The following is a 20,418-nucleotide window of genomic DNA, read 5'->3' as shown; positions in this document are numbered from 1 at the left end:
GACTTCCTTCAAGACACACCCTCCCCTCCCACAGGGCTGGCGTTCACAAAACAAGGGAAGATGGTATGTTTCGTTTTCTGTGGGTCTTTTAATTTTAGAGTCACTGCGGACACTTCCCACACAGCCGCCTTTACTGACCTTCCGGCCAGCCTACCTTCTGCCCTTCTCTTTTCTTTCTACTCTTTATACACATGAAGCCAACTTCCTGCCTGAAATGGTCTCCTCTCAGACAGATGCATGGTTAACTTCCATACCTCATTTTGTTCCCCAAGAGTGGTACTTCCTTCTGCCTTCTTTAGTTTGAACCCTTCTTTAATCTGAACCTACCTGCTTTGCAGTTTTACTTCTACCTGAACATATATGTGTGTGTGTATATATATATATATATATATATATATATATATATATACACATATATATATATAGAGAGAGAGAGAGAGAGATTCTTATTTTCTCCTGCTGTAGCAACAAATCCATGTAAGCAATGTCACGCTTTTGTGTTACATTATTATCACCAGGTCTACAATAGGGTCCCCATATACGTTTTAATATTTGTTGAAGGAGTAAATGAATGAGGATCTATAAGAAGGAAAGGGATTTGTTGTCTCTCCTTCTTAGTCAGTTCGTCCACCCTTTCCCTGACTCTCTGGCAGATCTTAAGAGGCTCCAAGAAAGCATTAGCTGCATATTGAATCACCAGAACAGCTCTTCTTTCCTTTCTAAAACATGAATGCAAAATGCCAAACAGAGCACCCAATGTATGACTCAGCCAGCAGAGTATAGGCACACAAGAAGATTGCAAGCAGAACTGAGGGAAAGCCTAAACAACTAGCCAGGGCTCTGAGAAACCCTTTCTCAGAAGCTGCTGAAGCAGATCAGAGACCCCTATGCTTTTCCAGCCAGAATCACAGATGCACTCTCTGACTGTTGAACCAGGAAATGTGTGCTTAAACATGCATTCCAGAGCCAACACAACCCTGTACATTCAGAAATTATACTGCTGGGCTTTGAGTCTGTGAGCAGCAATATAAGTAGACTTTGTAAAGCCACCTTGGTAACAACTGTTTTGAAAGACCCTTTATCATCCTAAGATGATACTCATAATACTGCATTCCTACAATAATTTTTAAAAGTCAATCTAATGTTCCAAAAGTTACCTAAAGTAAGAACAAAAAGTTGTGATGTGTGTGTGTGTGTGTGTGTGTGTGTGTATGCTCACATGGTTACACTGGAAAATAATGAAGTAATCAGGCATAACAAGAGCCAACTCATACAGATGGATTTTCATGGGGACACAAGAAAATGGAATCAGGTTTACTGTCATAGACTTGATTTTGTGAGTAGGCAAAAAATATTTCCCTGGTAGCATTCCAAATTTAAAGTAAGCTTCCATTTCCTCAGGAGTTACGTTTCTGAAAATCATCTGTATTATTAAAAATATACATGTGTGTATATACAAACAGTAGGTTTCTAGAGTGGGCCATGACAGACAGGATCCCTCCCTACATGAGTGTTCAATTGGACATTCAAAAAGTGGTTGAGACATGAGGAGTTTTGCTGACCAGGCTGCTGCCGGGAGTGTACAGGATGACAGGCACACCTATGTACACACACATATGTACACAAACTATACATTCACACCGCACACAAAAGCCTGTTTCCCTTGATGCCCCAATACCACTCTCTCTACTGGGGTGAGCCACCCTGCGTCCCAAATGCTTAACTGCACCTGTGTAACACATTGCCTCCATCTGGAAACAAAGACATTACAAGTTAATACCTTGAAAGTGGCACTGTGGCTCAAAGTGGTAGAGTGCTAGCCTTAGGTAAAAAAAAAAAAAGCTCAGGGACAACACCCAGCTCCTGAGTTCAAGACCCATGACTGCCTCCCCTCTCCAAAAATTAACAAAACAAATAAACAAGTTAATCCCTCATTCCAAAACTCCCCAGCAAGTCACAGAATCTCTATCAAACAATTATGGAGGAAAGCTTGCCCCCCGCATACAGACAGCTAAGGAAGACACATTCCTAATACTCTAAGAAAATTTCTGAGAGTGGGAAAAGGTGAGAGGGGAGTGATAAGGATGTGGAGAGGAGTGGGTAGGTGTTCAGACAAGCCATAGGTATGTAGCTCCATAGCAGTCTGAGCTCTCAAGAAAAACAGGAGATAGCTAGATGACAGACAGACAGACAGACATAGACCCACAGACACAGACAGACAGGCAGGCAGACGGATGGACAGACAGACAGACAGACAGACAGACAGACAGACAGACAGACAGACAGACAGACAGACAGACAGATAGATAGATAGATAGATAGATAGATAGATAGATAGATAGATAGATAGATAGATAGATAGATAGATAGATAGATAGACGGATGGATGGATGGATGGATGGATGGATGGATGGATGGATGGATGGATGGATGGATGGATGGATGGATGGATAGGGTTGTCTGACATGATCATAGAGGCTGAGAAATCTCAGGATCCACACACAATTGGCAAGCTGGAGACCAAGACGGCAAATGGAACAAGTATTAATCCAAGTTTGAGTCCAAAGGCTTGGGCCCAGAAAAATGGTTTATGTAAGTATCTGTCTGACTCCAAGTGTAAAGACAGAAGATCATTGTCTCCAGCTAGTCAAGGAAAGATCAAATTCTTTCCCACTCAGTCTCATCATTAGATACAAATCTTCAACCTATTGATTGGGTTATACACACCCTGAGGAGGGCATCTGCTTTTATTAGTTTACTCATTCATTCTCATAGATTTAGCCAGAGTAATAGTTAACCAAATATCTGGGCACTCTGGAGCTCAGTCAAGTGAACAAATAAAATTAACTCTTCCACTCTGGATCCCCATGCCGCACCCATTTCCTTTGAGGATTTGAAAACCCCAGGTCTCATACAGACGTGAATTGATTGGGACAGGGATATTGGATGGGTGTTTTCTGAGAGGGTAACTTAGAGATGAATAAAAAACCGAGAACACTGATAAAAACTGAGCTGTTGTTTGAAAATAACAAAACTACTCTGTCATAATCTAGAATGTGGAGTCACTGTATGGTCCCTGTGCTTCATGTTCTCCTGATGACCACAGAGGATCTCCAGGTGCTTTTGCTGGGTTTCCTTCCACACTGTGTTGGAGAAGAGGCTGCAGCCATATCCATCAGTTCTCCAGCTCTCAGTGACCAATTTGAAACTGTGGAGATCAGACCATCTCCCTCTACAGAGAGAGAGAAGATCCAGGAAATCTCCTAAGGCTAAGAATGTCATCCATAGAACATGTTCATACATATGCGTACATGTGTACATGTTTGATAGACATGACAGCCAGTGTAGACAGCATTCTATTTCTGAGGAATCCCAGCCAACACAGAACCTTCCAGTTAAGCTCCAGTCAGAGATGAGCAAGAGACCCTCAGTGGTGGCTTCTGCTAATGGCTCTCTTCTCCCCAGCGTTCATCTGCTGTTGGAGCCCTTACTTCCTCTTTGACATTTTGGACAACTTCAACCTCCTCCCAGACACTAAGGAGCGTTTCTTCGCCTCTGTGATCATTCAGAACCTGCCGGCCTTGAACAGCGCCATCAACCCCCTCATCTACTGCGCCTTCAGCGGCTCCCCCTGTGGCCCCTGCAGGTAAAGGAGGGCTCTGGACCAGCCACACAACTGATGGCCATCTTATCCAGATGCTGGTGTGAGTGTGAGTGTGGGTACACGCGCGTGCATGCGTGCACACACACACACGGGTGCGCCCTTCATTCCAAAGCACCCACACATTTCAGAATCCCCATATCTATTTGAGATGCTGGAGCCCAGAACAGCTCTTCTTGTGGGAAAAACATTGAGCCACACCAGGCCATGGCCAGTGCTAATAGTTCTTTTATACTGAATCACATTTTGTAACAAGTGCTTTCCTTTATCACAACACATGGAGATATATTTCTCATTCAAAACTCCTCATATGTGCTACCTCCATATAAGCCTATGTGGTAACGAGATATTTTTTTAATTATCATTTTATAGCTAAACAAAGTAAGGCTTGCAAGACTCAGTGACCTTATTGAGATGATATGCATTAGTACCAGAGCTGAAATTAAAGCCCTCTTGTAACTACTGTTGTTCTCCTGTTTTTCGCCTTTTATTTTGAATAAGCTGCTAAGAGTAGGTGGAGAAATCCACAGGAGACAGAAAATTAGAAAAGCTTGAGAATTGGGCTTAATGCCAGAGACTGAGGTTCAAATCCTGCTTATTCATAGCTAAGTGTGACGCTAGGCAGGTTTTGTTTGTTTGTTTGTTTTAACTTCCTTATATTAGTTTTAGCTTCTTCCCCTGTGCAATGGGTTAATAGAAGTGTGCAGGACTTTGTTGCTGTCGCTGTCCACTGAACTCTGGTGCTGACGAATGGAAAGATGGCAATGAATAGTGGAGAGAGAGATTTGGGCATTAGAGAACCTGGAAAGTCCTAGCTGCTGCCTGATCTTTAATAACCCCCACCACTAGTATCTCAGCCTCCATTTTCATCCTGCAAGATCATTTTCCCTCATTGCTTTATTTGGACTTTGCCTAGGGATCAAAGGTCACAAGATTCCAGAATAACATGCCGAGAGAAAAGCGAGAGGCACGAAATGAAGATTCTGTCCAAGCCAGAATTCCTCTAGATCCTGGGGCAGTGGCAGCACCAGGCCAAAATCCATCCTTCCCCTTGGGTCCTTACCACCAGTTCATGCATGTGCCTGGATCTCAGCAGATCCCTCCAGCCTGCTCCTGCCCTCACTTCCAATGAAGGTATGTCACCTGCAGTGTGAACAGTGGCCAACATAAACACACCAACGGTTCCTACCAGCCAGGAAAGACACCTCTTACCTCTGCCTTCCTCCCAACTCCCAGCCCTCTTCTCCTTCGATCAGAACTAAATACAGTGGATAGAGATAGCACTGGCTCAGGGTTGTGACCTGGTTGCCATTTTAAAAAATGATGATTTTAATTGATTAAAATTAATTTAAAATGACTTTTTCCTCCAGTGTTTGCATTGGATGTTTGATGGTCATTGCCAAGAAAGATGTTTGTCCCTGAAATGTCAACCAGTTCATGTACAGGGCCTGTATACAGAGGCTGGCATCAGCCGAGCTTGCATGTTCATTATATCAACAAAGGACTTGTGGAAAGAACACACTACTGGGATCTAGACCCAAATCATCAAGGAAGCACCTTCTCTAGGAAAAATAAATGAACTGCCATGTGCCCTTGACCTTCAGTCTCTGGGAACTGAGACTTGGAAACTCCTGTCTTGAAACTCTTAGAAGGCTCCTCCCACTGCAGCCAGCATTTGGGCCACCTTCACACCTCAGGGACCCTGCTTCTTGCTGTGACAGCCCAGATTCTTCCCTGGGAGCTGGGGACTGAGTTCCCAAGGCTACTGCAGGTGTGATGTTTCTGTAAGTTCTTTATTTTTCTTGCAACTCTCAGCCTTTGTCTACCTAACATCTTTGCCAGGAAGTGCTGTTAGGGCTTATTTTGACAGGTCTGGAGTTTGGTATTTATAAGCATAATCCAAGTGAAATATGACTAAATGTTTTCTAGTCGATTTTTTTCTTCCCTTTAGAGTTTGCCATAAGTGGAAATGAAATAATTTAATTTGATTATGTATACATCCCCGCCCACGGCTCTGGAATGGCTCTGAGCACCTTATTTTTAGCATCTCTTGACATTACAGTCTCCTTGGCAAAATCCTCCCTTCCAGAGTTTAAGTCTTTTTTTTTCCTCTCTCACTCTTTTTTTTTTTAGCTGACTGCTAGTAGAGTCATTAAGATGTTCAGTATATTTTAATAGCACTCCATTTTTCATAATGATATCAACTCAAAGGCTGAGTGTTTAAGGTCATGGTGGCAATTTCTCCATAAATTCTCTTCTGAATCCCATGTGACCTTAGGGAAAGTATCTCCTTAGACAGAAATCAGACACTTTAGTCACCATCTCTCTAAAGATTATCCTCTGAATTTCAGGAGCCTGATTATCCACACAACAGATTTGAAGGCTGTTTTTCTCTCTTGTCCCATCAACTAAACTTGAGTAACCCTGGAAACTTTGGGAGGTGGAGGAATGTTTTTAATATTTCTCTTTAAATCAAGATCTGCCATGGGAAGTCTCCTGGGCTTCAATAGCTGCCTGCACAGAAGCCAATTAGCAGGGCTGACTGGTGGGCATCTGGACGGCAAAACAGGAGGCCCAGCTCTCCTGGCAGATGCTTTCAGTCTCTGTCATGCTCAGGTCTGAAGAAGACATCATGTACCTACCTCACCCACCCATCGATTCTAAAGGCTAAGGAGAGAGTACAGGGAGGGCTTTGCACTCTGGACCAGACTCTGAATGTGGTGGTTTTGCGCCTTTAGGTAACATGTCTCTCATACCCCAAAGAAGCTGGTTGCTATAGAATGACCTCCCATTAAAACCAAACTTGCTTTGCTCTCATATGGATTCTGGAATCTTTTTTGGCATGTATTTGCTGGACTGGGGAAAACATAGTTTAAACATTGCAAAAACAGTGGTAATCAGTAGCCTTATTCGCTTGGACTGGTCACTTCATGTCTCTGGGCTCTATTGCCTCATCTGTAAGATGAGGCCAGAATAAGGTTAGAACAGAAGAACTTGGGGTTCTCACAGGCCAGGCTCTGGGGTGCTTGGGGATTAAGTTTCATCTGTACAGAGAACATCTAGAGTTTCTCCCCAGGGACCAATGACTCCATGACCCAGTGCCAAGTCATTTGTCCTCTGGAGGTGTACCTTGTCTCTGACTTATAAACTCAGGTCACCATTTTCAAACCAGGAAATACAGTCTGAATTCTTGGAAAAGATGAGAAATATAGCATGTTGTGATGTTGCTGTTTATGAGCTTGATGCTCACCTGGTTCCAAGAAGCCAGTAAGGTGATTTATCAAATAGAAGAGTGACTCCCTACACCATGTCAAAAAACAAAACAAAACAAAAAAAACTCTTGGGTTACCCTATCAGATAGCTCCAGGGACAGGTGAAAACTTGGGATAGCAAGAAGAGATCTACTTGATATAGCCAGACACACTGTAGAAAATCAGTCTATTTATATTATATATGAATGGGAAATGCTGCTCCACTTTCAGAGAATACGAGAATTGAAGCTTCATTCACCAAGCAGCACCTTCCAAGTTTCCCCCCAGAAAATGGTAGTAACTTTCTATTACTTTCTTTTGTTAATTATTAGTTTTAAATGGTTGTACAAACAAGTTGCCATTCCACAAAACAGTGTATGAACACAATGCCTATTGTTCAATGTTGCCCCTTCCATCATTCTCACCCATCCACCCCTTTTCTCAACTTTCCTGACTCTAGGATATGCCTTGAGAGTTATGATTTCATCCTCTGCACCTGTTTGAGTATCCATTTCCTGGTGCTTATTTTGTTGGACTGTGAGTTAGCCATTCTGAAGAATTACACTGTTTCGGTTCTCCTCTGAAGCTACCATATTTCAGAGAATGCATTTATGTATACTTGCACATCACCCCCTAAGTGTTTACTTATACATTTATAAATTAATCCCAGCTTCCATATATGAGATAAGACATGTGTCTTTTGTCTCTCTGGGCCTGACTTATTTCACTTAACATGATTTTTCCCCAGTTCCTTCCATTTCTTTGCAAATGTTGCAATATCATTCTTTCAGATGAATGAGTATTACATTGTGTGTGTGTGGATAGATAGATAGATAGGTAGGTAGGTAGATAGATCACATTTTCTTGTTCTATTCACCCATTGAGGGGCATCTGGGCTATTTACCATGGTATTTTCTTTGTTCTCCCTTATTAGTTGCATAGGAACCTTATGGGTGTACAAACTTCACAATTCCCTCTATGCAAACAAGCTCTTAGTAATTTGTAACTCAGGATCCTATCAGATACCTAGCTTTGAAAATAGGTCACTGAAAAAACTAAAGCCATTTCCTCTTAACTCAGGAACAAGACAAGGATGTCCACTCTCACCACTTCTCTTCAATCTAGTATTAGAATGCCTAGCTACAGCAATAAGACAAGATGCAAACATAAAGGGGATCCAAATAGGGAAAGAAGAAATAAAACTCTCCCTCTTTGCAGATGACATGATCTTGTATTTAAAGAATCCCATAGGCTCCACTCCCAAATTACTCAAGCTGATTCAAAACTTTGGCAAAGTAGCAGGTTATAAAATTAACCCCCAAAAATCAATGGCTTTTCTGTATGCCAACAATGAGAAAAGTGTGGCTGAAATTAGGAAAGCAACTCCATTTGTAATAGCCCCACAAAAAATAAAATACCTAGGAATTAACTTAACCAAAGAAGTGAAGGACCTCTATGATGAAAACTTTAAAATCTTGAAAAAAGAAATCAAAACAGAACTTAGAAAATGGCAAAACCTCCCATGCTCCTGGATTGGAAAGATTAACATCGTGAAAATGGCAATACTTCCCAAGGCTATCTACAAATTCAATGTGATACCTATCAAAATTCCACCCTCATTCTTCAAGGAAATAGAAGAGGCAATCCAAAAATTCATATGGAACAATAAAAGACCCCGAATAGCAAAAACGCTCCTCAACGGAAAGAACACTGCTGGAGGAATATCAATACCAAATTTCAAACTCTACTATAAAGCCATAGTAATCAAAACAACTTGGTTTTGGCATAAGAACAGACCTCAGGACCAATGGAATAGAATTGAAAACCCAGAAATGAACCTACAGACCTATAGCCATCTAATCTTCGATAAAGGAGCTAAAACAATAGAATGGAAGAAGACAGCCTCTTCAGTAAATGGTGCTGGCAAAATTGGTTAACTACTTGTAGAAAACTAAAGCTAGATCCTTATATATCACCCTGCACCAGAATCAACTCCAAATGGATCAAGGACCTCAGAGTCAAAGCAGACACTCTGAAAACATTACAGGATGGAATAGGAGAAACCCTAGGTCTCCTTGGCACAGGCCCAAATTTTCTTAATAGAGACCCGGAAACACAACAAATCAAAGAAAGGTTGGACAAATGGGATTGCATGAAGTTGCAGAGCTTCTGCATGGCAAAGGCCATACCTAGCAAGATCAATAGAAAGCCCACAGATTGGGAGAAGATCTTCACTAGCCATACAATGGACAAGGGTCTCATATCTAAAATATACTTGGAACTCAAAAAACTAAATCCCCCAACAACAAATCCTCAAAGAAACAACTGCCCAATAAATAAGTGGGCTAAAGACTTAAAGAGAAACTTCTCTGAAGAAGAAAGAAGGATGGCCAATAGACACATGAAGAAATGTTCAACCTCCATAGCCATAAAAGAAATGCAAATCAAAACAACATTGAGATACCATCTCACCCCAGTTAGAATGGCAAAAATCAAGAACTCTAATAACAACAGATGCTGGAGGGGATGTGGACAGAAGGGAACCTTACTTCATTGTTGGTGGGAGTGTAAACTTGTTCAACCACTTTGGAAAGCAGTATGGAGGTTCCTCAAAAGACTTCACATAGAGCTCCCCTATGACCCAGTAATCCCACTTTTGGGCATTTACCCAAATGTTTACAAACAAGACCACACTAAAGCTACCAGCACAACTATGTTTATTGCAGCATTATTTACCATAGCTAAGATATGGAACCAACCCAGATACCCCTCAGTAGATGAATGGATCAAGAAAATGTGGTATATATACACAGTGGAATTCTATGCCTCCATCAGAAAGAATGACATTGCCCCATTTGTTAGGAAATGGAAATGCTTGGAAAAAATTATATTAAGTGAAGTAAGCCAAGCCCAAAGAAACATAGGTCCCATGGTTTCCCTTACTTGCAATATCTAGTATATGTATGAGTCAAGCAGAAAAGGTCAGATAATGTGATGTTAGGAAAATGAACCCTTAGATATGTATTTAAATGCTTTTTTCTTTCATGCATTTATTTCTAACGCATTTATAAGATTATTTCTTTGTTGCTTTGTATGTCCCTCCCCCACAGTATAACCCCTACTTTCACTATATTTGATGTCGGTATAATTTGTGGAGGAGATGGGGAAAATCAAGTCATTTAAGTCGTTTAAGGATACAGGTGGACCCGTTGCAACAATGAGAAGTACAAGTTGTCATGTCGAAACGAATTTTACAACTTTGGTGCAGGGGGGGGAGATTGGGTGGAGGGGCGGGGGGAGGCTGGGAAGGGATGTGAAGGATTAAACAAAGGAGGAGGTTGCAATGCTTGATAAGAAATGTACTCATTATCTTGCCCATGTAATTGTAACCCCTCTGTACAGTATGTTCACAAAAAATAAAAATTTTAAAAAAAAGAAAATAGGTCACTGATAATTATTATGCCTTATACTCATGGAGTTAGAAAAATGCATCAAAATAGATCTAAGACAAGTAGAGGAAGAAAATAATGAATCAAAGTAAAATTAAGGAAATGAAAAACAAATATAAGAAAAAGACTCAACAAAGATGTAATTCTGTTCTTGTCTAAATAAATTAATAAGCAGCTGATGAGTCTCACCAAATGGGAGTAGGGGAAGAGGACACAAATAATGTCTCCTTTTTTTGTGTGCTGGGATTTGAACTCAGGGGATGGGCGCTGTCCCTAAGCTTCTTTGCTCTACCACTTGAGCCACACCTCTACTTGGAGTTTTTGGTGATTAATTGGAGATAAGATTTCACAGACTTTCCTGCCTGTGGCTTTACAGCACAATCTATAGATCTCAGCCTCCTGAATAGCTAGGATTACAGGCATGAGCCATGAGAACCCAGCACAAATAGTGTCTTCTAACACTATTTCTGTAGTTCATAGAATCAGTAAAATGATAAGAAGACACTATGTTCAAGCTTCTGTCAAAACACATAAGAAATATGGGACAATGAGACAGCTTACTTGTAGGCTGTAAATAACACAAGAAGAAAAAGAAATGCAGTAGCATTCAAACTACGAAGGTATGCCTTCCTAAGTGAGTTCCACACATACGTAAGCACAAAACAACTCTTTTTATACACTCTCCAGAAGACCGGAAATAAAAATTTGACATTTGAAATTATTTATGAGACTGGACAGACCCAAGATCAAAGCTCTACAAAGACATTAGAAGAAAAGTATGAATTGGGAATTTCAAACAAAACATTAGCAAACAAATTCAGCAAAAAATAACAAGGCTAAATATTGACAAAAGTGTATTCATCCCAGGAATGCAGTTTGTATTAATATTAGAAAACAGCCAGCTCATTACACTAATGGTTTACAAGACAGAAAATATATTATCCACGTAATAAATACTGAAATGTTAGCTAAAATTATGTGATTTTCAGATATGATTTTTTAAAACTTAATAAGATAGTCCTTAAACCTCTAAAGTTTATGTTAAAAAACATGTAGGGAAGATCTTACTTACTGATAGGTATTTAAAGTTATTAGCTTTGGGATAAAGAATGAATGAGAAATCCCAGCATCAACATTTTTGACCAACACTTACTGAGAGTCTGGCCATGGCAGTTAAGCCAAACCGAAAGGAAATAAAAAGTATATGAATTGGCAATAAATAGTGAAAACTGACTTTACTGATAGAAATACATGAAAGTATTTAAATCAGTCAGAAGGTTTGGTAAGGTCACAAAATAACAAAATCAATACACCAAAATCAATATGGCCTTCCTACAATGACAAGAGAAAATTAACAACTTTAAGTTGTTATTTATAATATCCTTAAAAGGTGACTTTCCTGACAATAAACTCATAAAAGCTCTGGAAATCTTTTTGGAGAAATCATAAAACTATCAAGAGATGTTAAAGAAAAACTAATTAAATGTAGAACTGTATCATGGTGAGTGCTTGGAAGATTGCCTATCATAAAACTGATCAATTCCCCCAAAATTGGTCTATAAAGACTCAGTGGGATGCCCATTAAAATCCCAAGGAAATTTTATAGAAGTCAACACAGTGACTCTAAAATGTATATGGAAATGAAAAGAGCCAAGAATATTCAAGAAGAAAAATAAAAGAACTTCATTGGCCGCATATCAAACTTATCATGAAGCTGTAACAATGAAAACCATGTTGTCTCTCAGGTAGACAAATGAGCCTATGGTTGAGAAAAAGAAGCCTTCGTACCGCACAAGTGCATCACAGCTGGCACTGCAGGAATGGGGAACATGTTTCCTCTTGACTGACTGGGGCTGGAAACACTGGCTGTTTATAGGAGAAAAAAAATAAAAAACAGAAACTTTACTGATTATCTGTAACATAGCTTCTCTGTAGATTGCAGATCTAAATGCATGAGACACAGCAACTCTGAAGAAATGGTACATGAAAATTCCTTTAAGGTCTTAGGGGATCGAAAGAGCTCTTATAACATGAAGTTTTGATCCACAAAGCAAAGTACTAAAATCTTGGATTGCTTAAAATGGGAAATTTAAGTTATCCAGACATCACTTTAAAAGGGGTGTGTGGGGGGGAGAAAAGATGATTGATCCTTTCAACCTATATAACTGATTATTTGTAATTATTTCTAAGAAACAAACAACCCAGCCCGCATTACAGTGGTGGGTCTGTGTACAGTATATGAGGCTGAGACGGAGCTTCTCAAATTTGATGCTAGTCTAGGCTGAACAGAAGAGCCTGTCACCACCACCACCACCCCCACACACACACACAAGTGATTCTGCATGTATGAAAATAGAATGATGAAACCTTTGGAAACTGTTTTAAGAAGGAGAGGGGATCAGGGGATAAGGTGATGTATCGGGGTATATTGTTTGATTACCTTGCTCATGTAACTGTAACCCTTCTGTACAGTATTTTCGCACAAAAAAAACTTATAAAAATTTTAAATAAAATAAAATAAAATGGGCATGACTTGGATTCAGAAAAGAAGTTACCTAAAGGGCAAAAAAGCATGAGATTAGGCACTGGATCTCATAAAAAAAGAAAAGAAAAGAAAACAGAGCAAAGTAAAGTAAACCATTATGTGATTTGAGTATACTCTACCAGGTTGGCAAAAGCTAAAAAGGTGGCATTGTCAAGAGTTGATGAGAAAGGGAACATTACACAGATAACAGAATAAACAGCACCGCCAGTCTGGAAAACCATGACCTTTCAATTAGTAAAAGGAAGATGCACATTTCTTGAGGCCTTGACATTTTATTCTGGGTGCATGCTACAGAAATGTATCATTGTGAGACCCTCGGTAAAGAATATTCTGATGATCAGAGCCCCAAATCTAAAGACAAACAAACATCCATCACCGGTAGGATGAATGAACAAATTACAGTAATCTTCCTACGATAGAATGCTTTCCAGCCTCTGCAAAACGAAGAAGTCACAACTACTTCCCACAACATGAAATAAATGCCTTTGGAAGAATGTAAAAGTAAGGAGAAAGACACCAATACATACCACATGATCCCATTTATATACAGACAGAGAAAGTAGACAAAATTACACCCTATGATCGGTGATTCAGATACAGGTGTTAAAAGTCAAATGAAAAGCAAGAAAGTCACTTTTTATGAAGTCCAGACTTGGTGGACTTGGTGGGAAGGGAGGGGTGCATGGGAGACATGGGAGAGGGGTCTGCGGGGATGGGGGAGGGGACTGGCAGGAGAGGAGGCTGCAGGACTCTGTTGTTCTGCTCTAGACAGCAGATTCAAGGGTGCTGGCTCACTTCATTCTGGAAGGGGTGTGGTGAAGGGAGCCAGAAGGATCTGGGCCTCCATTGCATGCAAAAACAACTAGCAGAGAGAGCTAGAAGTCCTTCTCTGTGTTCTGAGCCATCATCTATCATTAGTATCCAGCCAGAACGGCCACACCAATGCCAACATTTTTCACAGTCTGCAGAAACAACTTGGCTCCTTCACAGAGCACTGGAGGTCAGTTCACAGAAATCAATATCCATCTTCTGTTTCCCTGTCTGTCAAGGCAGCCTGGAGCCCTTAAACCTATGCCCCTGGCCTCTACCTCCACATGTGTCCAAGAGTCTGTCCTTGTTCCCAATCTTCCAACCCTCCCTGTCTGACCTTCAGGCAGAGAGAATCCTGGGATGTTAATCCTGCTGGGTTTTGAGGAATGGACCGGGAAGGGTGAGGTTGGGCTATGGAGGGTGAATGAGAATGAATGTAGGAGTATGTTGTTTACATAAAAGTAGAACCATGAACAACATTAAAAGCGTAATGAGGGGCTGGGAAGGTGGCTTAGTGGTAGAGCGCTTGCCTTGCATGCATGAGGCCCTGGGTTCAATTCCTCAGCACCACATAAGCAAAAAGAAAAAAGCTGGAAGTGGCACTGTGGCTCAAGTGGTAGAGCGCTAGCCTTGAGCTGAAGAGCTGAGGGACAGCGCCCAGGCCCAGAGTTCAGGCCCCACGACCGGACCCAAAAAAAAAAAAAAGCGTAATGATTTCCAAAGGTACCATGACTCACCCCAGGAGTTAAAACTAAAATGCAGAGTTTGGAACCCCCAGGTGCAGAGCACATATGTTTCTGGGTTGTAGGTAGAACATGGAGAACTCTTCTTACAAGGGACCACCCAAGTGATGCCATGGAGGTGGCAACAGTGCTGCCCTTTGGTGGTCTGATGATCACACAGGTAGCCGTGGTGCCATTCTGTGGTGGACTTGTGCTCAGAAGCTTCCAGGTGGGTAGAGCCTGCCACCGAGAGCCATCCATTCCCTGGGTCCCTCCTGACCATAATTTCGTTCTCCTAAGAGGCTAACTTCAGCTCTTGCAACTATCCAGACAATTATTTATAAACGTCAGACACCTCTAATTATTCTTCATTGCACTCTACCTTAAATGCACTTTTGTATGTGTGTGCCAGTACTAGGGCTTGAACTCTGGGCCAGGGTGCTCTCCTTTAGTGTTTTTGTCCATGGATGGCACTCTGCTACTTGAACCACATCTCCACTTCACTTTTTGCTAATTAATTGACAGTAAGCTTCTCACAGACTTCATTCTGCCTAGGCTGGCTGTGAACTGTAATCATACAATCTCAGGCTCTTTGAGTAGCTGGGATTACAGCCATGAGCCACTGTTGCCTAGCTGAAGGCATCTTTATGCATGAAGCTAGACCCTAATCTAAAAGTAGTTCTGTATGTCTGTAGATCCTCAAAAAAAAGCCACGCTAGGAAATGTGTCCATGTGCTTAGAAGAGGACATCGAGGTTGGAGTGTGGCATACCACTATGCTAGCACTGCTTGGAAACCCACAGAATACATGCAAATGTGGAGCCTGAAAACATCCAACAAGCCCTCCATACTTATTTACATATATTATATTGATTGATGTTTGTTGGATCAAAACTTCAAATAGGAAACAAATTCATATTTGTTTAGGCACCATTTACACAGATTAAGATGGACTGTATTCATAAACAGCTTTGTTAGATGGCAAAAAAATTCAATACATATCCAACAAAATTAAGAACAGTGGGGGAGACGGTGGGATGGGAGGGATGGGTGAGAATATTGAAGGGGGTGGTATTGATCAAGATGCACTGAACTCAGAATCTGCTTTGTTACATGGTAACCGCTTTGTACAATTACTTAAAGATAATAACAATATTTTAATGTGTATATTAAGTAAGTGTGTCTGATATGAAAGGTCACTCCATTAAAATATATATATATATATATATATATATATATATATATATATAGTCAGAAGACTGACATGGCTTTAACTTTTGCCAATCTCTTTTAGTTTGGCTTGGTAGAAGACAGCTGGTTGTTCCTATCTTCTGCATTCAATCTGCTGCAATATGTTATTTTGATGGAAATATATAAAGAAAATCAGATTTTACAGAAATATGTAGTTAGAGGAGGAAAAGCATATTTCAATCTGCTTCTGCACTTGATATGTTTTTCTCTAACCTGCTGCATAACATCTGGAAAATTCCGCTCTCCTCATGAGAAGACAGAAATAAAAATGTGCAGGAACATTGTTAGTGCCGTGAAAATAGTTTAATTTCCATGGACTCCTTGAAGGGGGTCTCAAAGACTTTTCCACCCTTGTGAGCTCTGAGCCACATTTCAGAGACTCCTTTGAAAAAGAACAATGAACTTGTGTTTGTTCATACCCAGTCTTTGTTCTAATTCTATTTTCTGGAATGAAGAAGGGGGTTGGGCTAAAGGATGCTGCATCTGTTTGCAAAGCCAGGAGAGCAGCGATGTCAGCCAAAGCAGCATGAGGAAACTTGACTATCATAAGGAGAACTTACCCTGGCCCTGCCTCTGCTTCCGGTGAGAGCCCACAGCCACTCTTACCTGCAGTGACGCAGGGCATGTCCAGCACTGGGATCAGGTGAGGAAGAAGATGGACAGTTCGTAGTGTTTCTAGTCCTCTGCGCCTTGCCTCCCTCTCCTGCTTTGTGTGGCCTTCCTTCTACCCCTTAGACATCACCTCTTCCTCCCGCCTGTCATGTGGGTTTGCAATGGCAGAGCTCAGTCTGGGCTCGCCACACGCAGAACTATCCAACAAAGCCCAGCCTTCTCCCACCATAGGAATGAGAGAGCTTTGTCCCAAAGTCAAAAATATTCACCCCCCCCCCCCCGGAACAAAGCAACTCCCATCTCCTCTCTCCTTGATCTCTAGAAATCTTTCCCCTTTGCTGTCTGTGTTAGTCAGACTTCTGGTTATATAGTGAATACCTCCCAAGACAACAGGTTTCTTTTGGTGCATGGCTTCAAAGCCTTCCGTGTAAGGTCAATGGGGCTCCATTGTTTCTGAGCTGTGGTAAGGCAGAGCATCATGGGAGGAGGTGAAGGGACAAGGCTGCTCACTTAATGGCAGCCATGAAGTGGAGCAGGAGAGACAGAGAAGGGTCTGGGGGGAAGATACAGCATCTACCCCTCCCCGTTAGGCTCCACCTGCTCAAGTTTCCAGAACCTCCCAAATAGTTCCAACAGGTGGTAACCAACCATTCAGTGTATCAGGCTCTCAGGTTGTAGGGGAGAGAGTTGGGGGAACACTTCAAGTACATTCCATAACACTCCCCATTCAGATCTTGTCGTCTCTGTGCCAACACTCATCCTCTCCTAGCCTAGCTTTCCTCAGTTGTAAAGGAAGAAGGAGTTACCTTGGTGTTCCTCTCTGACCAATCTGTGGGAGGCCAGAACAAGTCAGTTCTGAATGGGAATTATCGGGGAAACCACCCTTCCAATGGCTCTACAACCCACAGACTTCAGAGGCTCATCCTCTGCAGACATAATAGGAGATGCTTGTTTCATTCTTCAAAACCAAACCATAAAGGCATGACATATCCTCACAGTCACCAGCCTCTTCCCTAAGGTAAGTTTGCCCCAAGTCTAACTTTCAGAGTCTACCTCCCCGCCGGGGTCGCTCTTCCTTCTCCTGGCCACTATGGTCATATGTTCTTCATTACAAGAATAACAAGGGCACAGAACCCCCTTCCCTGTGGGCACAGACCCCCACAGTGTCCCTCCATAGTAGCAGCACGCTGCATAGACTCAAGTGTTAATTCTGCATGGGATCCTAAGCAACCCAGCACTACTGTCCAAAGCAGATTACTCAGAACTGGACACCTCATCCACAAACTAGTCAGAAAATGGTGGCCAAGGGTTTTGCCAATTAATGGGAACGGAGGCCCATTCATGCAGAGGGTTCCCTTCGTTATAAAGACCCATGAGGAAGCCAAGGGAGTGGGCTGATGGAGCAAGGGCACTGGGGAGTTGAGCAGAAAAACACAGAGGCTGGGAGGGAGGAAAGGAAGGAGGGACAGAGAAAGAGAACAGGAGAGGATTCAATTGAGATCGTTCTCTTGGACCCTGACCGCTGTTCAGTTCATTCCATTTGCTGTACAGTTGATCCAGTCTATCATTAAGGGACCCCTTTCCTGCCCTCACCTCAGTGGGCCACTGTGCCTTGCTTACTAAAGCAACTTAGCTACATAATCAGACCACTATGGTAGTATAGATTCTCCCTCTGCCCATCTCAATGACCAAACACCTTAGCTACGAAAAGTGTAAATGGCATGGAAGAAAGGAGAGAAGCTAGTGGTTCTTTGGGTGGTGTTAGGACATTTGGAAGAAATGCCATCTGCAGCCAACTCCATACCAGATTGGAAAGTCTTCCAGGCCACCTGGCGACACAACAGGGGTTTTGCCACAAATATGGTTCTGCTAGTGAACACTGAGTTTAGCTTTCTCTTCCACTGGCAGTGGGGAAAGCAAACTTCCAATCAGGAGGAAGAATGGGTCCTTCCATTGTGGAATGATGGAGTTTGAGGTGAGCCTTCCAGGCTAAGATAAAAGAACTTGTAAATAAAGAACCCAGTGAGACAGGATGCTTGAAAGTAGAAGCCAAGAACCCAATTGTCAGGACCCACCAGAGTCCTCAAGAAAGAGCCCTTGCTCTGATGAGCTGTGAGGGCTGTGCAGGCCCAGGGCAGGGTGATGGAAGGAAGGCCAGAAGAGGACACATTCCCAAGCCAAGCTCCGGACAGGACAGGGAAGTGGCAGTGGAGAGACGTGGAGACGTGGACTTATAGAGGACAGGCCATCCCAGAAGTCAGCGTGCTGACTCCCCTTGTACCTTGTGACCTTCCCTTCAATAAAGCTTGGGACTCCTTGAGTCCCCCCAAAAATGAGTTAGAGGAAACATGTGATCAGTCCTGGAAATACAAGCCAGAGGCCAAGGGCCATGCACCAGTAACATCAGAGAGCCTGGGAGAGAGACACCCAGCCTCCAGGACCCAGAGCAGACACAGCTCCCAGTAGCCACTTTCTTCCTGGATATTTCCCCCATTGCCTGAGGAAAATGGGTTTTCCTCTGGGAATGAGAATAACTGGAGACATTAATGGAATGGTCTTCTTCAATAAGCGGTATCATTCAAGTAATTATAAAGCAAGAGACACATCCTCATGAGTTCAGCCTAAACTTTCAGGGTAAGTTCAACTCATCCTGGCATTTGGGAAGAAAGTCTTGGAGAAAAGAGGTCATAAGATCTGCATAAAGAATAAGCTAGTGAGGGTGTGCCCACTTTCAATGGAGAAAGTTCAGTCTATCAAAAATTTCCAGCCTTGTTAGGAGCGATGGGTGACAATGTTGTCAGACTCCTTGTATGCATATACTGTTTTGTAGAATGGGAGCTTCCTTGTACAACTACTTAAAGATAATAATAATAATAATAATGTTTAAAAATTCCAGCCTTTAAAATCAACATGAGAAGCTATAATTTGTTGAATTTCCTCAGCCTCTTCAAAAACAAAACAAAAGGAATTAGTGAGCAACTAGAAAGTAACGAATCCCAGACTGAAAGTTCCACTTGGCAAAGAGCCAAATTATCTGGCAGCTGTAATAGAATATGGAGTGCCATTAATTAATCCCAAGCTTCTTTTATTCAAGAGCAAGGAGTCTGGAGGAGAAAGGCAGGTTCCAGAACCACAAGGAAACTTCACTTCTTTTGACTCTGGCTGGAAGAAAAAGTGGGGTGTAACCTAGAACCCCTGTTTCTTCTCTGCTAAAGAGTCAGCCCTGGGAGCAAGGGACTTGCACACCACAGTGCTCCCTCCAGCCATCTGGCCCCTTGGGGTGTCTGACCTTCAGCCTCATCGAAGCAGTTCTGACCCCAGTGAAGTTAGGGGCATCCCTGACCAATGAAGGGTGGGGATCACCCATCAACTCGGAGCTCCATATTGAACTGGGGCCCTCAGCTTCTTTGAACAGCACTATGACTTGCCCAACAGGCAGAGCTGGGGCCTTGCTCACTGGGTGCTGGCATGGAAGAAGGCGGGCGTGCACCTGCTTGTCCTCTGGTGCTCACAGGACTTTGGCCACTCTGGCAGTGCTGTGGGATGACTCAGTTGTGTTTGTCCTCAAAACCAGTTTGCATGGACTCAGCTAAACAGGGGCAGGGCAAGCTGGAGGCTGGTGGCTCACACCTGTCATCCTAGCAACTCAGGAGGCTGAGATCTGCCCGAGCAGCAAAGTCTGTGAGACTCTTTTCTCCAATAAACCACCAGAAAACCAGAAGTGGCACTGTGGCTCAAGTGGTAGAGCACTAGCCTTCAGCTGAAGAGCTGAGGGACAGGGCCCAGGCCCAGAGTTCAAGCCCCACAGCTTACCAAAAAACAAACAAACAAACAAACCAGGGGCAGAGCTGTCAGGCTGCAGAGCTTCTTCTTCCCTCTCTGTCAAAATATAACACAGACAGAGAAAGAGGGGTCGTTGACCCGCAAATCACCCAAATCCTAGATGGCGTGGTCCAGATTAAAAGGCAATCCCCACGTGTAACCACAAGCCTTCTGGAAGGAGGTGTGGGCTCTGGATGGGAAGAAGGAAATGAAGATGCCACATGCACAGCTTGCCAGTTTAGCAGGAAGGCTAGGGTTTAGAGGAGATGGGCCCCCTGTTCCCCATTCCCCGCTTC

At 42.5% G+C, this 20,418-nt stretch overlaps 1 protein-coding gene across 1 annotated transcript in view; it reads left to right on the top strand.

The window, feature by feature from the left end:
• Npsr1 (neuropeptide S receptor 1) overlaps positions 1 to 4,668 on the top strand; it is a 96,039-nt gene extending 91,371 nt beyond the window's left edge. Inside the window, exons 8-9 of the mRNA XM_042695134.1 lie at positions 3,466 to 3,646; positions 4,578 to 4,668. Of these exons, the coding sequence (XP_042551068.1) occupies positions 3,466 to 3,646; positions 4,578 to 4,668 (272 nt within the window). The remainder of the gene's footprint in view (positions 1 to 3,465; positions 3,647 to 4,577) is intronic.
• The last annotated feature ends 15,750 nt before the right edge of the window (positions 4,669 to 20,418 follow it).

Source organism: Dipodomys spectabilis, unplaced genomic scaffold (genome assembly GCF_019054845.1).
Source record: "Dipodomys spectabilis isolate Male_0828 unplaced genomic scaffold, ASM1905484v1 ptg000178l, whole genome shotgun sequence".
NCBI classification, from domain to species: domain Eukaryota; kingdom Metazoa; phylum Chordata; class Mammalia; order Rodentia; family Heteromyidae; genus Dipodomys; species Dipodomys spectabilis.
This window is presented reverse-complemented; position numbering and strand designations above follow the sequence as displayed.